This window comes from Seriola dumerili, unplaced genomic scaffold, assembly GCF_002260705.1.
Source record: "Seriola dumerili isolate Sdu_G_001 unplaced genomic scaffold, Sdu_1.0 BDQW01000226.1, whole genome shotgun sequence".
Classification (NCBI taxonomy): domain Eukaryota; kingdom Metazoa; phylum Chordata; class Actinopteri; order Carangiformes; family Carangidae; genus Seriola; species Seriola dumerili.
In genome coordinates this window covers 3,593,555-3,609,470 of record NW_019174481.1, presented here as the reverse complement: position 1 = coordinate 3,609,470, position 15,916 = coordinate 3,593,555, and the positions used below count along the sequence as shown (strand labels likewise).

Genomic DNA, 15,916 nt, shown 5'->3' with positions numbered 1-15,916 from the left:
AATCAGCTTTTTCTACCTAAATTAAGCACTTAGGCACTAAAAAAAAAAATCGTCAAGCTCTGCTGAATTCTTTACAGGAAACGGAATTGGAAGAAGGCGCTGCAAAGTTACCTTAAACTCCATCATGCTGGTTATCGATTGATGACATATAATTCTAATCATTAATCTTGAAAACGCGTCCAGCTAGAAAAACTAACTCATTTTCACACATGCTCCACACAGGTTTGAAGTTTCAAGTATAAAAATAATAATAAACACTTAAAAATGGCTCTTTAAGCTAAGTAGACCCATACACTCCTTTAAAGTTGGAAGAGAGCCCCAGTAGATTAAATTATGTAGATTTATTTACTCCAAAGTTTTGGTGCGAATGAACATGAACATTATAGAGAGGCGTATCACCAAAAAGATCCAATGCATCTGCGGCAGGACACTGACAACACATAGAATGATTGACTCACAGGCCTTTACATATGTAGCTGGTCAGTGTCCCCAGGCTCCTGGAGTGTTTGATGCTGTGGGCCAAGGGGCCGGACCCGGACCCGGGGCCATCCTCTGGTCTGTCCTGCATGGAGGGTCTGCAGGACAGCCTGGGCAGCTGCAGGGTGCCTGAGAAGAGCCTCTTCACAGCACATTTGAAATCGGGGTCCTGCAGACACTCAGCGGAGGAGGCCTGCTCTGAGGAGTCCCACTGTCTCTGGATGGCAGAAGAAACAAAGACCAGGATATGACAGAACAGAGATGAGAAATGAAAGGAAACAGCAGTCATTTCATGTGGTCAATTTGATTACATTATTAGATCAGATGCTTCTAATTGTGAAACTAGAGAATGAGGAGACTGTGATGGCATGAAGAGATGTGAAATTTAGATGCTCCACAGACAGTAACTTACAGACCATGATCTCTTATGGCAAAGCTGGGTGAGCAAACTTTCTTCACTCATTCATTATAAATGCAACATGTTTAGGAAAGGTTGACAGAGGTCAGTCTCCACCACCCGACTTTCTTTCCATATGCTTTGCATCGACTATATCAAGCGTCAGCACAATGTCCTTTTCATGGCAATGCAGATGAAACACAAATACTTTTGAACCTGAACTGTTGTTACTGACACTAATTGCTCTACGTCACAACAATTTACAGCTCAGTGAAGATGAAATGAAATACTACACTGTAGCTTAACCTGATTCCATATAACCCAGCACTAGATCCCCGAGTGTGCAGCTGAGATACTTTATCTGCTTCATCACAAAACTAAATTGCAGGAAAAGCCAAGGAAAGCTACCAGTGTGTGTTTGTCTTAGGTTTCACTGGCATATTCCATTAACTAAGGTCAAGCTTGGCCTTTTCTGAACCTCTTGAAGAGACATTGTGAAAAAAAAAAAAAAATTGCTGAGATCTAAAGGTAAGTTGCAGACAGGGCTGTTTTTGTGCTTTTGCCGAAAATGTGACGAGCCCCACTCAGGCATTATCTTTGAAAGGTTTATCTGATTTCAGGTCCTGAGACCCACGCACTATCACCTTGGACACAACAGATGGTTCTCACAGTGAGACAGTGTTTGGGATTTAGCTCTTAGGGCATCTCTCTTTCAGCGTCAGTGTTGAGGGGAAACAGATAAGAGTCCTTGTTTTCTGCCGCTATCCCGTGACCTTATCTCTCCATCTGTTTGGGAGTTCCACCTTTCCATAAGCAATTGTCAACACACACACTCCGGTTTTATTGTTGACCATTTCTTTGACTTAGGTGACCAAAACACAGGGAACAGTGCAAACTTCACTCATGATAAAACACTGACTTCCTCTTGTCAAATGGTCGTTCGATATCTGCCAAACCTCATTTGTTCAAACTTATAAACATAATGGACAAATTATTTTATTGCTAACAATCGGAACTTGCAATTAGATGGGGCTTATTTTAACACTCAAGGCTCCATTGCTCTTCTGCACAGCTGTCAGGCAATGGTAAAATACATAGAACAAGACATCAAAGTGTAATTACATACTCCTGATGTACAAGAGATCAGTCACACAAGAAACCTCTCATCTTGGTATTATAGCTAAAGTTAAACCAGCTAACTTTCTTTTTTTTGTTTGAGTTCTGAAAAGAACATAAATAATAATAAATTTGATCCATAAGCCACAAGCAGAATTGACTATTGTAATCTACATTTTTCTTTTTAGTATTTCTTAAAGGTTCATTAATGACTCTTACCTCGGTGAAGTTGAAAAATTTTGATGAGTTATTTCTCCTCATATTTTCAGTTACTGTATCATGGGAACAAAACAACTGGGAAGGAAATACCAGAGGAGGATACAGGAACCCCATTTAAGATCAGATATGAAGTAGTCTGTGGCACTAATACTTCCTTGGGCTGTCACTCAGCAAAAAAGTATTTCCCCGCCTCTTCAGAAACCCTCAGCTGTCTTTATTTCAGTGATCAACAGCTAACTTTCTAAGCACACTTGTGAGTTTGCATTTTAAACTTCAGCTGTGGCCTTTTTTAAACTGTAAGCTCATTAGACCCAAATGCAACGAATATACGTATATACTTTTTTAAATGGCGATATTTAGTCTATTGAGAATTATGCGAAAGTATATGGAGCCTGAAGATGTTAGCTGGTAGTGAGATTGAGGCAGTGGAGCTGCTTGCATGACAGGCCATTATTCATGTGTATCTATCTGCCTGTAGAATCAGTGGACCTCATGCATCCAGCCCTTCTGGTTAGGCCAGACAGACTCTGGCTTTGATCAAGCTGCTGCCTATAACCATTCTATTTAATGGTTGTTGTTTTTTTTTTTACAACATTAACACAACTTCGGATAGATTTACTATTTGTAAAAGGATGTGAGTGCGTGTTAAACATTCAGTGTGATTCCCAGGAGACTTTGTGAACTTTAATGACCCTGCCTCTTCCGCCGCACACCCACATGAACCCGGGTTTAAAAACCAAATATAAAACATTAAGTATAACGTCAGTTGTGACTCATGAATCACTTATGTGTTTTTAACAGCTTTAGTTATGTTCTCTGATTCGCTTAATAACGTGTATAATGTATAATTAAGTGTATTTTGCAGTTTTATTTTTGAATAAGATGTAATTGAATGTTATATCAGTTGTGTTAAAACTTTCCATGCACAATCTGGCAGACAATGCTGAGCTCATATTTAAGGAATCTGGTAAATAAAGTGAGTGTAGTATGACAAGTTCTTTATCTAAACGCCATATACATGTAACTGTTTATTTCTTTTATTACCTCAGGTAACAGGGGACTGAAGATGAGTTTATGAAACATGGCGCCATCTGAAGGACAGTGAGAACACTGCATTTCAGAAAGTGCAAATACCAGAAAACTTTTCAATGAGACAAAATGCTACAAAAAGCATTTATGGTTTCATGGTTTCAGTAGAAAACATTTCAGTAATGACACTTCTTTTTTTAAAAAGTCAACTGTATTTATATGCTTTGAATTATAAAGTGAGGTGATCAATTATTCCCTTTATAGAAACAGATTGTAAAATCAAAGATTAAAAAATATATATTTGATGACATTCCTCAGTGTTGCTTATTTAGTGGCCACACCTGGAGCAGAGCAAGTATAAAGGCAAGTGTAGTGCTGCTCCTTCACTCATTGTGGCAGTAGCTTTTGAAGTGTCTCTGGCCCCCTCCGCAGGCTGCAGGCTTGGTGCCCTGAAAAAAGAGTTTGTTAGAGGTCAAAGTTCAAAGTTCAAGTCTAAGCGAATTAAAAATTATGAACTGCTTGCGATTTAAAAATATACACGGTAAAATTGTATTAAGAAGGCAAAAGTTCAGCATACAGAGTCAATGAATGAGATTAACTGTACCTTGTACATGTTGCAGACGAGAGTGAAGAGAGAAGCCATGGCTTTGTCCTGCAAATCGTCTGTGTGCTCCTGCAAATAAATAAAGATTGGTTTCCCAAAGACCGGCATAAAAAAGGTGGTCATTGAAAAAATTAAGACAGAGCTGCAAGGACGGTGGTTAAAATAAATGTAGTATGTCATTTTTCTGTTAAAGCTCTCACAATCACTAACTTCACTATGAAGATTAAAAAATAGCACTAACTGTCTATCAGACAACATTTAAAAGAGGTCAAATTGTTAGCAACTAACTTGCTGGTGTACTTGGTCACAACAACTGCATGTTATTTATTATGGTAGGAAAGGAACACCCAAACACAGTCACCGCAAAGGCAAAGAGGAACGGTGGCTGCAGTAAAAGCTTCCCAACAGGGCCAAGTGAACACAATAGGATTGTTGCTTAACATGACGAGACTATTGCTTAGAATATTGAACATCACCTCTGTGAAAAAGCAAACTCTGAGCTTCACACTTAAGTTACATGTATGATTTCATGACAGCGTCTTGTAGCAGATACAGTCTTGATAGGGACAGATATTTCACGGGAGTCTTAAGATATGAAGGATTTTCTGGATGATGATGTAATGGCCAAGAAATCTCAGGCCACTTACAATCAAGAGCACCCTTTGGTGCCAAGACTGCTGCATGTGATTTTCCCACAGTCCAAGATTGTATTTCCCTTCATTCAGATTTGTAAGCAAATTTGGAATATTTTCATAAAAGAAATAAAATACAATTGGGGGCTAAATGGCAAAAATCCCAATTCAAAAATGGTAAAATGTTTCCATTTGTCCTCAAATCAAGTGAGTTAAGTGTAATGTTATTTGACCCTGTACACCCCGATCACTGTACATACAGAGGTAGAAACTCAGAAACACAAATATTCTCTTATCCCAGTAATTTATAAACTTTAAAATTGCTTTTAATTTTTCAGTTCAGGCTTTGTTTGACAAAGCCAGTTGGATATAAAACTTGAGCAGTGTCCAGCTCCTCTCTGTTGCCTGATGCTTCATGTAGACAGGATTAATTTTTTTCCCCTCTTCTATTCTTATGGAATTGATTTAGAGTGAACTGCAGTTTCAAGTCATTATTGTGCATTTGGTCTCAGGCTGCTTGGCAGAGAGACAGCGGCATCTGTTGTGCTAAGCTTTGGAGTCGCATCAAGCTGTAGCTTCATGCACCAGTTGCAGCTCTCTTTCACTTATAGATTGAAACTTTGGGGCAGATCAAGTGTCAAAATGATCACAACATCATATCGTCACTGTAAATGTAACATCACTTGATTAAAAATCACTGCAGAGAGAGTGGCTTCAAAACGAGTCAGGATGGAAAAATGGAAATTTCACAAGTCTTGACTAGCATGTATTCGATCTCCAAGTCAGGTTGATGTCGTCTCTTTAGATCTGTAAATTGATAGTGTCTAGCTGCCTCGTAGTTATGGTTTTTCTGCAGAATACCACAGGAGCTGCTAAATGCACTGGAGCCTTACCCCATTAATGGTCACCCAAGGCACATAATTGTGTGGTGGATTCAGCGCTTTGGTCTTCATGGCATTCAGATGCATCAGCTGGTTTCCCAGATCCCCTTTCACACAGCCCATGATTTTGTCCCAGCTCAACCCGGGATTGTAGAGTTCCAAACACTATAAACAACAATGGAAATACACACACATGAATTTCAGCGGTGAAATAACTTCAGTTCAGTTTTATTCATATGTAGGTTAACACAAGCAATGCATTTCATTGTACTGATGACTACAATGAAATGCGTTGAACAAGAAAACAGGTCAGCTCAGCTAAAAAGAGCACTTGTCATATAAAATAGAGAATATAAGATAAAATTAAATAGAGATGGAATGAGATATAAATAAAATATAACACTATATACATATATTAAAAAGAGGATTTATGTGTAGAGGTATAAGTGACGAGCTTCGCAGGGGTTGACCCTTTTAAAATAATATATTGGGGAAGTGACAGTGACCGAAGAGATGGTGCAAAGAAGGAGGCAGACAAACAGACACCAGCCAAATGACTGGGCAGATGAGCACACACGCATGCACACACACACACTCGCTCTGACTTCCTTACGCTTTTGGCTGACTTGATGACATCACTTGAGGATTCCATACAGAAGATGACCGGGAAAGCAATAGATGTCATGTTTAGTAGACAAGTCTGAAAGGAATAGGACAGAAACACACATATATGTATGTATACATATAAAAGGAGAATAAAAATATTAAAGTTACTTTGAGTATGGAGTGTTTCTCTGAGGAATTATAATGCTTTCACAACACTCAGGTTTACATGGATCCACACAGTATTTTCTGCATAGTATTTCTTTTAACAAACCAAGGCAGATAACATGTTTCAAATAGTAGTTACAGTATTATTCAGCAGTTTTCTCTCTGTGCATTAGTTGTATAACTTTACCTCAATCATGTTACCCAGACATTCCTGTTCTCCATGCTGGCAATCGAAAACATATTTCTGTCCATCAGGTTTCTCCTGTTGGGGTTGGGCGGTGGGGAAAATGCAATAGATTCATAAATTAGTAACAAACACATTTCTTGACCAAGATTATGATGCACTTCACACTTCACTTCACTTACCCCTTTCTTGCCACTAAAGCTAAATTGCCTCTTGAATAACCATCTATTTGCTTATTTTGTGACCACATATGGTTTGATATAGGCTTTTTTTCTTGTATCAATTTTACTTCTCCTGCATGTGCCTCTTTTTGTAGTAAAACCAACATCGCATATCTTTTTAAGACATTAGCCACCCCATATTTACCAATGTGCTTGGTTCACTGCTTACCACAGCATTTCCGTAGGGCACCAGAGTAACAGTCATGATGTCATGCAGCAAGACCCAGGTGGGGAAGAGCATCTCAGTGAGAAAAATTCTGCAGCCAGGGCATAGACTCTCATAGTAAAGCCCCACCTGGATTGGATCTGCTGTCTGATGGGACCTGGTGAAGTTAGACTCAAGGCAATGCTTCAAAACCTGCACAAGGGGGCAAAAGTGGAGAGGTTATTTTTTGTTTAATCACTCTCTGTGCTCCGGGGTTTGTTTTACTACATTTGTGGGGCCGAAAACCGGGAGCCCACTATACTTTTGAAGTCAGACAGCTTTGTGGGGACCAAACTGCTGGACCCCACAAGTTTAAATGGTTGTTTAAGGGTTAAAACTTGGTTTTATGGTTCAGGTTAGAATTGAGTCTAGGTTAGGGTTAGGAATTCAGTTGTGATGGTCATGGTTAGGGTAAGGGGTTAGGGAATACATTATGTCAATGACAAGTCCCAACAAACAAGGATGTGTGCATTTTGATTTACTATATTTGTACTCCCAGTATACTTTTGGGGTGCATGGAGCTTCATGGGGACCAAACTGCTAGAAGTTTAAAGGAATGTCTGAGGGTTAAGACTTGGTTTCAGAGTTAGGGTTAGATTCAGATTAGTGTTGGAGGGGCTAGGCAATTAGTCGTTATGGGTCAGGGTAAGTTTCCAGGAAATGAATGCAAGTCTATAATGTATCCAAAGGTGACCTAGAACAGTGTGTGTGTGTGTGTGTGTGTGTGTGTGTGTGTGTGTGTGTGTGTGTGTGTGTGTGTGTGTGTGTATGCAGGGTCAGGCCATTTTCCATTTGGACGCAGTACTAGGAGAGCTCAGGGTAAGTGGTACCATTTTTTTAATATATTTATCAGTCTAAATGAGTGTCACAGTAAAATCAGCTGTTCAAAATTTACAGAGCAAATGAGTATGCCCACAACTTTATTTTATTTATATTTGTTTCCTATTAGATGTGACTTGGACTAGATGTGCTTTAAGTTTTAGTAACTTTGACTCCGTACATTTCTTTAATTATACGTGGCACTATCTGTGTTTACTGGAGTGTCTCTGTTAGCAGCCACACACTGAGGTAAAGAAAGACTAGAGGTTAAGTCCTGTATGAAGTGTATACTGTATTACTTCCTCTTTCGCTTATTTTTTCTTTAGCCCACCATGTAGTCTTAACTTGAAAAAAATACGCTGCTGCTCACTTCCTCAGTGAGTCTAGCTAGCTGACAAAAATACAACCTGAAGCAGAATACAGTCGACTGACAACTTAATTTGGGTATCAGTTCTCTGTGAAACTAACCGGGAAAAACTACACAAGGAAAATTCATCCACCGACATCTTTACTTTGTGTAACCGGACACCTCTAAGTGTATTATTTTGTACAGTGGCTATATGTTCAATGAGAAGCTGTGTTTCCAGGGTCATTCAAAGTTTGCAGTAAGTTTCACCGGTGAGTTAGCGAGCTAAGATAACTAAGTTACGGTGACGTATCTCATTGTCAATATTGTTGCTATGGTTTCCTGTAGTTCTATCCAGCACAATGATTTTGAACGGTGGTTGAACTGTTTCCCGGAACTACACGGAGTGATGTGTCCTGGGATTTTAACGGACGCCAGCCATTCAAAAACGTACGTACAATTAGATAATGTCTTAAAAGCTTTCCTAATACGTGAACATAACTTACCCCGCACTGGATAGCTGTGTCCAGAGATGAGCACCACTGTGATGGAGGATGGGAGCATGAAGAGGAGACAAAGCTGCCGCCGTACTGAGTGTTTAACCAAACAGTCATAATCAGCAGCAGAGGGGCTTTCATCTTCAGCTGCAGCTTAGGGCTTTAGTTTGACACTTTTAAACAAAGTCCACAATAACACAACACTGACCTAAAAACCACTGTCCCGAGCAACTTTAAATACAGCCCCGATGCTTCCTTGTGGAGGCTGCCTGGTTTTTTGATTGGCTCTCGATCATATGATCAAGATAACGTCACTTGTAACTAGCAGAGATCTCCGCAGACAGACCTGGCAGGTGCTGTTTTGAGGAAGTGTGATTCCACAGAAATTAGTTTTAAATGTCACGTGGTCACACAAGTTCCCACACGAATGAAACATGAAAAATTAAAAGCATGAACTGTTCATTGTATTATTTAAATTTCTCCGTATAACATGCAATGCACTACATATCATGGATTCTGCAAATACCAAGGAGGTTTAATTGGGTTTGGTGAATTACACCTGGGGGTGGGGTTAAAAAAAAAGGTCCCTTCTACAAACTGGTCTTGCACAGATAAAGAAGAATCAAGAACTTGGAAATATCACCAGGAGGAATAACAGTCTTATGATCAGTTCACTCAGCTTGTTTTGTGGGATAGTCTTCTTTGCATGACTTCTGCATCATCTGGCTAATTATAAAGCCATTGCATGTCTCAGCTCAGTTCCTCAGTGCAAAGGTCTTGCTCAAGAGCAATCATAAGAAACACAAACTGCAGCAAAACAGCTCAAACCCTTGAACATTATGAAATGTTTTACCTGGTGACTGTCAGATGATCTCTCCCAGCTTTCCCCAAAAAAACAAGGACAGAGTGACAAAAAAAACAGACAAGACATAACATGACTGCATGATTCACTCTGCTTCCTGTCTGCTTCTCTGAGTGTTGACTCAGAGTGTAACAGATAAAACTAAAATTCACTAATTTCATCGGTGCAGCTTTCACTTTTGTGTGCCTTTGCTGTATTTACCTACAGTGTGTGAAATGTGTAATGTGTGTCACACTGCAAAAGAAGGTATCGGTCCACTCAATCACAAAAACACACATTTCTCACTTCATTCTAGAAGTATCAAGCTACCCAGGAAGTTGTTTTATTTGCCAAAGTTTTGAGATATCCATATCAGGTTTATGTCCAACTCTAACATAGTGGAACTGTCTGGTATTTCATTTGTGCTTCTCTAAGCATTCACAAATTATCTTTTAAAAGAGGAAGCAGCGTTGTTTCTTTCCAGAAAAAAAACAAAAACAATTTCCGGTTACTCCTCACCACTGACTACACTAATGTTGTGCTTGGAAATGCTTACTACTCACTTCCTATGGAAACACAACTTTGTTCACAGATAAAGGTGAGACAAAACTTCTTTCCTACAGATAAGCAAATAAAAGTTATATTTATATTTAATACATTGTGTGTGTCCTTTAGGCCTAGCAAACATGTTGAGTGTATTCCCTTCCTCAATAAACTTTGAATTTTAGATTTTTTAAACCCTGCATTTTTGATTGCTAGCTAGTTTTCTTCTTCACTACCGTTTCTTGTTTCATCCCTACCCATGTTTGGTGTATTATGAGTGTGTGTGCACATGTGCATTACTGTGAACATGCGCAATACAAACAAAATGGGGACCCACTCCTAAAAACACTGTTCCATAGTGGTGATGCTAATGGTCAACACTCCTCAGGTAACCTTCAATTTTGATGAACCTTTCCCTAAAGTGAACAAGGCCAACGGAACATTTCTGCTATGTTTATGTTTAAATCTCATAGTAGAATAAATAGTTTCTATTTTGAGAGCCACCAATACATAATTGATGACACAATCACATTCACATTTTTAAGTTTTATATAATACATTTTACTTTTTGCCCCTAAAATGACATAACATCTTTCAGTGAGTGCTACAAATGAATCATGTCATCATGTTAAAGCCCAGTAAAGTCGGCTAGAGTATAACTGGGACATGAATATATGAGGAACTGTGGCGAGGCAATGACAGATTAGAGCAAGTACAAGGAAGGACACTTTGTTTTATATATCTTTTATTGTCTTTTAGAATCATTGCATCAGCCTAAAGAAAGAACCGTACAGATGAAAGAGTACCTGTCTGAGGACAAACACATCTCTGAAGCAAGCTGTACACGAGAGAGAAAGAAAGAAATGTCGCATCTGAATTAAGACAGACCAACGGAGGGAGGATAACACAAGAGAAGAAGAATAACCATCTTTTCGTGCATAGGGGTTGGGCACACAACAACCAGTAGGCCTCAGCTGGCTGAAACAACAGTGCTCCCTCTGAGTTCAATTGCACTTTGGTGTAGAGTAGCTTTATCGGACTGCCCTCTTCGTTACCATTCACCGTTTTTGAAAGAAAGAGAACATCACATCATTATTAACTAAGAACCATATATCTGTTGCTGCTGCTGAGGCAGTGATACACTGGGCAACTTGTTGAGCAACAATAAAAAAAGCGACTGGTGTTGTAAGGTTAAAATTGTTGCTGCTCTGTAACTTCTCAGAGGCCGTTGCCAAATGGATCACTGCCAAACTTCTACCGTTCAGAGTTGGGTCTTGAATATGAACTACTGTACACCAGTGAAAAATACTACAACATTCACGTCAGATTGAATCAAACACAAGGCAAACTTTCATTGGTTGGATACAGGCAGAAAAAGGAGAAATGAAAGTGCAGTTGCTAACGTCATCTTATTTTAAATGGAAATCACACACACAAGCTGAGACTATATTGGATACTTTTTGGTCTTACAATTGAGTTAACCAACCAATAGAGCAATTGATTCACCTTTTCATTTGAGTATCATTTGCTGTGTAGTGCAAAATCAAGAACAGGGTGCCTCTTGATAGTTATTCCTGAATTTCCAACTTTTGTCATGTACAAAAATTGTACACAAGCATGTTCAAGTGGCGTGTTTTTTTTACTGTTATTCACAACATGTGGGTGTCACCCACTATAAATTCTTTGAACTGAGACCTTCCCAGAGAGACACCTGGCAGAGCCAAATCTATCACACTGTACATAATATAAACAGCAAAAGATGCAACAGCGTCTCAAGTTAGGATTCAGTCCTGCACATACAAGGCTCAGTGTAAGGTGAAGTAGTCAGCAGGTATAGATTGACAGACTGATGAATACCTATGTGTTATGGACAAATAAATCTTGTTGAACTAAATTGTTGAGTTATTATTATGAAATTGAGGGAGCACTGTTCTCACAAGTAAAAATTAAAAAAGAGGAACGAACCGAAAAACAGAAAAAAAAAAGCAGAACAAGCATTCATAACATTTTCAAGTTTAAAATGACAGAGGAAATAAAGAAATATAAATCAATCTATCACAGCCACTTTGAGGGACAGACAGATTGATTCTCAAACGCATATTTACCATTTGGTTAATTACATATTGTAAACATTTGTATTTTTTTTCTGTATGGAGGAAAAATATTCAAGCTAGCTTATTTTTTTCTTTATAGGCTCTGTAAGGTTATCATTAACAGATATAAACAAACAAACAAAAAAAAGAACCAACACTTGGACAGACAAATCTATCAGCTTTTTTAAAAAGCCAAATAAAAAAAATAAAAAATATACTCAGGCACCATAAAAGAACACTTTCTAATGCCATCATTGTTCCATGTACAAAGATCTGTATAAAGGAGTGATCATGAACCGTTGAATCATGTACCTTTTCTCTATTTGATTAACAGGTTTTACTTTGACTTCCCGTTCAGCGACCACAGAGATCAACCAGAGGAAGATACAGTGGTAACTTTTACAGTTCACTTTTACAGCATCAGCGTCTAATCTGTGGTTGATCTCTGTAGCAGCATCCAAGTGTCTCTTTTGTGGTGCAACTTTTAACACTGCATCTACTCACAAAAAACAGAATCTTCCATATGACATAACAGATTCTCATGTTCATAAAAAACAAAAAAAACAACAACAAAAAACTCTTCTCTAATATTTAATAAATGCAAAGCAGCCAAGACTGCATTTAACATATAGACTTAGCTCTGTAAATATTAACACATGTACATGAGCTTGCTTCATCCTCTGAACGCACCTGATAATCATGCTTAATAGATTACATGTATGTCGATCAACTTGCTGATCATGATGAAGCTCACTGCAGCTGATTAGTAAAAATGCTTGCGTTTCAATAACTGCTCGAATACAAAGCACCCGTGGAGCAAGTCTAAAGATCATGTTCACATCAAAGCCTCTTTCTGATTTGTTTCAAGCACAATCCAAATCAGAATTACATAATCCAAAAATATAGATATCTAAGAATATATTTCAAAATATTTATTCTCTATTATGTCTCTCATTCTTCAAACCTTAATAGACACCAAATATATGTGTTCCTTGTAGTCAGTGAAAGATGTGCTTTGTGTATGAGGCCATTTCAAGAAAGATCATTTACAGTGTACCAAAGCTGATGAAAAAATATTTCATTCCTTGAATGATCACTTGTCTTATAGAAAAATGCTTTTCAAGAAGCTCCGACACAAATGCATATCTAAGAGATGAGCGGGATGAAAGCTGAAGTGGGACTGAAGTCTCACCTCTAAGTCAAAGCTCAATACATCTTCATCTTCTGCCCGTTTCATGCCCGTCGCACTGAGTGACCAGGTTTCATTGCTACTGAAGTTGCATTGCTTCTAGCTATTAAACATCTGTGATTAACATGGCATATATGGCAGATGAAAGTGTTTAAGTTCACTGCAAAAATGTTCATCTTAACAAGTGATGGAGTAAGATATTCAGTTATACTTTTCTTTTCTTTTTTAAGGAACAAAATTTTTTTTTAAATCTGAAGCAGATCTGCCTGGGTCATGAACTTCTCTGAAACAAGTGGACCTGTTGTGGAATAAACTGAAACCACCTTGTTTCATTGGCAGGATTTTCCCAGACACATTTTTAATGGCTGATTTAACCAAATCCCCCTAAAACACCAGAAAACATAGTTTTCACTTAGTCCTTGTAGCATCTTGCCATAATTTAGTTTCACTTCCTTGTGCTGAGGTTTTGAGATGTTGATTTTCTGCCACCACATATAGTACAACAGAGTACAATGGAGGTGAACAGAACTTTCTTTCTGCTGGCAAAAGCCCAAAAACTACATTTCAAATAGTCAAGAGCAATGTCTTAGTTACTCTGGACAGTTTTCCAAGGATGATTTCTTCAGCTGAAAGAAACTGCAAAAAAAAAAAAAATCTCAAAATCTAATGAAACTGAAAGTATTTGCATGTTCACACACCACTAAGACTAAGTGAAAAGATGTGTTTCTGTTATTAAGATGAACAGACCATTTAAGAAAATTTATGTTATTTGTCTTGTTAAGTTGCACAAGTTTGCTGAGTGGACACAAAATTGCATAATGAGCCAGAGGCTCTCCATAAAGTTGGTTTAAAATATTAGAGAGTTTTTACAGTCCATATAGTTAAAGTAAAAACATTGCAATCAGTCAAAAGCATCAGAATTACATGACAGCTGTTGACCACAAAACAACAAAAGCATATACTGTACACTGTATACTCCGATATCATAAAGAAAAACGTCAATCACTCCTGATATACGGTATGGAAAGACCTTAAAACTATCAACTAAAAACACTATTGACAACTGAGCTTCACACTGTCTGTTAGTTTATGGTTGTTGGGCGTTAGGCACACTACTTTGAGTGTGTGGAACAGAAAAAAAAGTGCAGTCACAAAAGTGTTGGTCCAACAAACTGGATAATGGATGTGTCAGCAGTGGCGGATGACTCAACCAGAACGCCCGTTGACAAAGGAACTGACTCTTAATACAAAATACTGAGAAATGTTGCATGCAATAACTTGAGAGCTTATCAAATGAGCTTCAAACAACTGGGCTGGGCCACGGATGTGTACGGTTCACATTTCTATCTTATCTGAGTTTTATTAAAAAATATACCAGCCAAAATAAAAAAAAAAAAAAAAAAAAAAACACCAAAGAAAGCTAGCTTGGGTGCACCGTGAGCACCAAGCTACTGTACAGCCCCCACTATAGAAAGAAGGAATATGTAACAATTACAGATGTAACGACAAAGAGGCACAACTAAAATCCGTCACTCTCTTATCTATAACATGCTCAGGTTTGCTCTAACACACACACAAACACACATACACACACACACACAATCACACACAATCACACACACGACGACGACCATGCTCATCTGCCAGATACCCTTAAGTTTTAGACAAATGGCAAATGTGTGAACCATAGGGCACAGCATGTGGTGGTGGTGGCACCATCTTGTGGAGCAACGCTCCAGTGATAACAAGGAGAAAACAAGCTCATCACAATGACTAAAGGCACTTCTAATCTTTCTCACTCACGTGTTTTTATAGCCCTCTAATCAAAAGCACCGCTGTCACCTCTAGTTTAAATTCCTGGGATTTCTATTTGCCAAGAATTGTGCAAAGTACAGTACAACTGATTCGTCCTGACTCAAATCAAAAAGATGTCTTGATTTAAACTTTTCAGGTTGAAAATGGGATTGGTCTGTTGTCTGAAAAACATTGCTACCTGAAGTTTGTGAATCTGTCTACAGATGAAGAAGTTTAATATCAAGTAATAATCGACTTTCATGACAAGAGTAGGTGAATATCTCATTAGGAACAAAACTTTAATTTCTATCCCTCCTCAACAAAAGGAAAAAATAAACCCAAAATGCCAAATGTGTAACGTTTAAAAGCAGTGCATTTTTTCTAAAACTTTCTACTGCCAATGAATTTTGACTCCTCTCTACCTTTCCACAAAAATACTTTTTCTCTTTTTGGCAATCAGAGTCTACTATGTGTGAGAAATTTGAAAGATTTTTATCTCAAGAATTCAACTATGTATATCAATTTTAAAAGTAACATCATGTGACGCCTGTTATCATTAACCACTCAGTAATAACTGAGTAACCCTGCCTTCACACAAGTGAACTGTGCTTTGAACAGAGGTGGTACAATCTTCACCTCAAGCCGAATGAACATGAGAGAAATTTACTGCCACAGCACAGAACAACAGGAGGGAACTGATGTGAGAACTGTCTGTAAATCTAAAACTTACTATCAACATCCCACTATGTTGTGCTTAGTACTACAATATCATAGTACTACTATAATCAACACACACCATACTGTATATGCACTACAAAAAGCACAATTATCAACCACTGGTGCCAAGTAAAAAAAAAAAAAAAAAAAAACACAACCCAAAGAAGGACTCCATGCATACTGTACTAGATAATCTCTCTGACCACAGAGGCCATGCTAAATGGCAAAAGGACTGGTTCTTTTTTTCTCTTTCTTGCTACATGAAAAGACATCCTTCATTTGGCTCACATTAGCTGGATACTGTGTACATCCTTAAACAGAATCTAAGAGCATAGCAAATA

General features: G+C 38.2%; 2 protein-coding genes across 2 annotated transcripts in view; both read right to left on the bottom strand.

Annotated features, from left to right (window-relative positions):
• LOC111228999 (cAMP-specific 3',5'-cyclic phosphodiesterase 4D-like) overlaps positions 1-612 on the bottom strand; it is a 51,395-nt gene extending 50,783 nt beyond the window's left edge. Inside the window, exon 1 of the mRNA XM_022755144.1 lies at positions 459-612. Coding sequence (XP_022610865.1) covers positions 459-568 — 110 coding nt within the window. The 5' untranslated portion in view covers positions 569-612. The remainder of the gene's footprint in view (positions 1-458) is intronic.
• Positions 613-3,224: 2,612 nt separating this feature from the next.
• Positions 3,225-8,664, bottom strand: LOC111229132 (gamma-interferon-inducible lysosomal thiol reductase-like). The gene is made up of 7 exons (XM_022755321.1): positions 8,408-8,664; positions 6,701-6,889; positions 6,314-6,388; positions 5,969-6,055; positions 5,368-5,520; positions 3,843-3,911; positions 3,225-3,687 (listed from the first exon to the last, which is right to left on the bottom strand). The coding sequence occupies exons 1-7, from the start codon at positions 8,537-8,539 to the stop codon at positions 3,622-3,624; spliced, it is 771 nt and encodes a 256-aa protein (XP_022611042.1). The 5' UTR covers positions 8,540-8,664; the 3' UTR covers positions 3,225-3,621.
• Between the last annotated feature and the right edge of the window lie 7,252 nt (positions 8,665-15,916).

Excerpts from the sequence above, each read along its gene's own strand:
- LOC111229132 (XM_022755321.1), bottom strand. The coding sequence starts at position 8,539 with ATGAAAGCCCCTCTGCTGCTGATTATGACTGTTTGGTTAAACACTCAG. Across the intron at positions 6,890-8,407 it reads ACACAGCTATCCAGTGCGGG|GTTTTGAAGCATTGCCTTGA; the intron begins GTAAGTTATGTT and ends CCCCTTGTGCAG. Across the intron at positions 5,521-5,968 it reads TCATCAAGTCAGCCAAAAGC|TGTTTGGAACTCTACAATCC; the intron begins GTAAGGAAGTCA and ends TGTTGTTTATAG.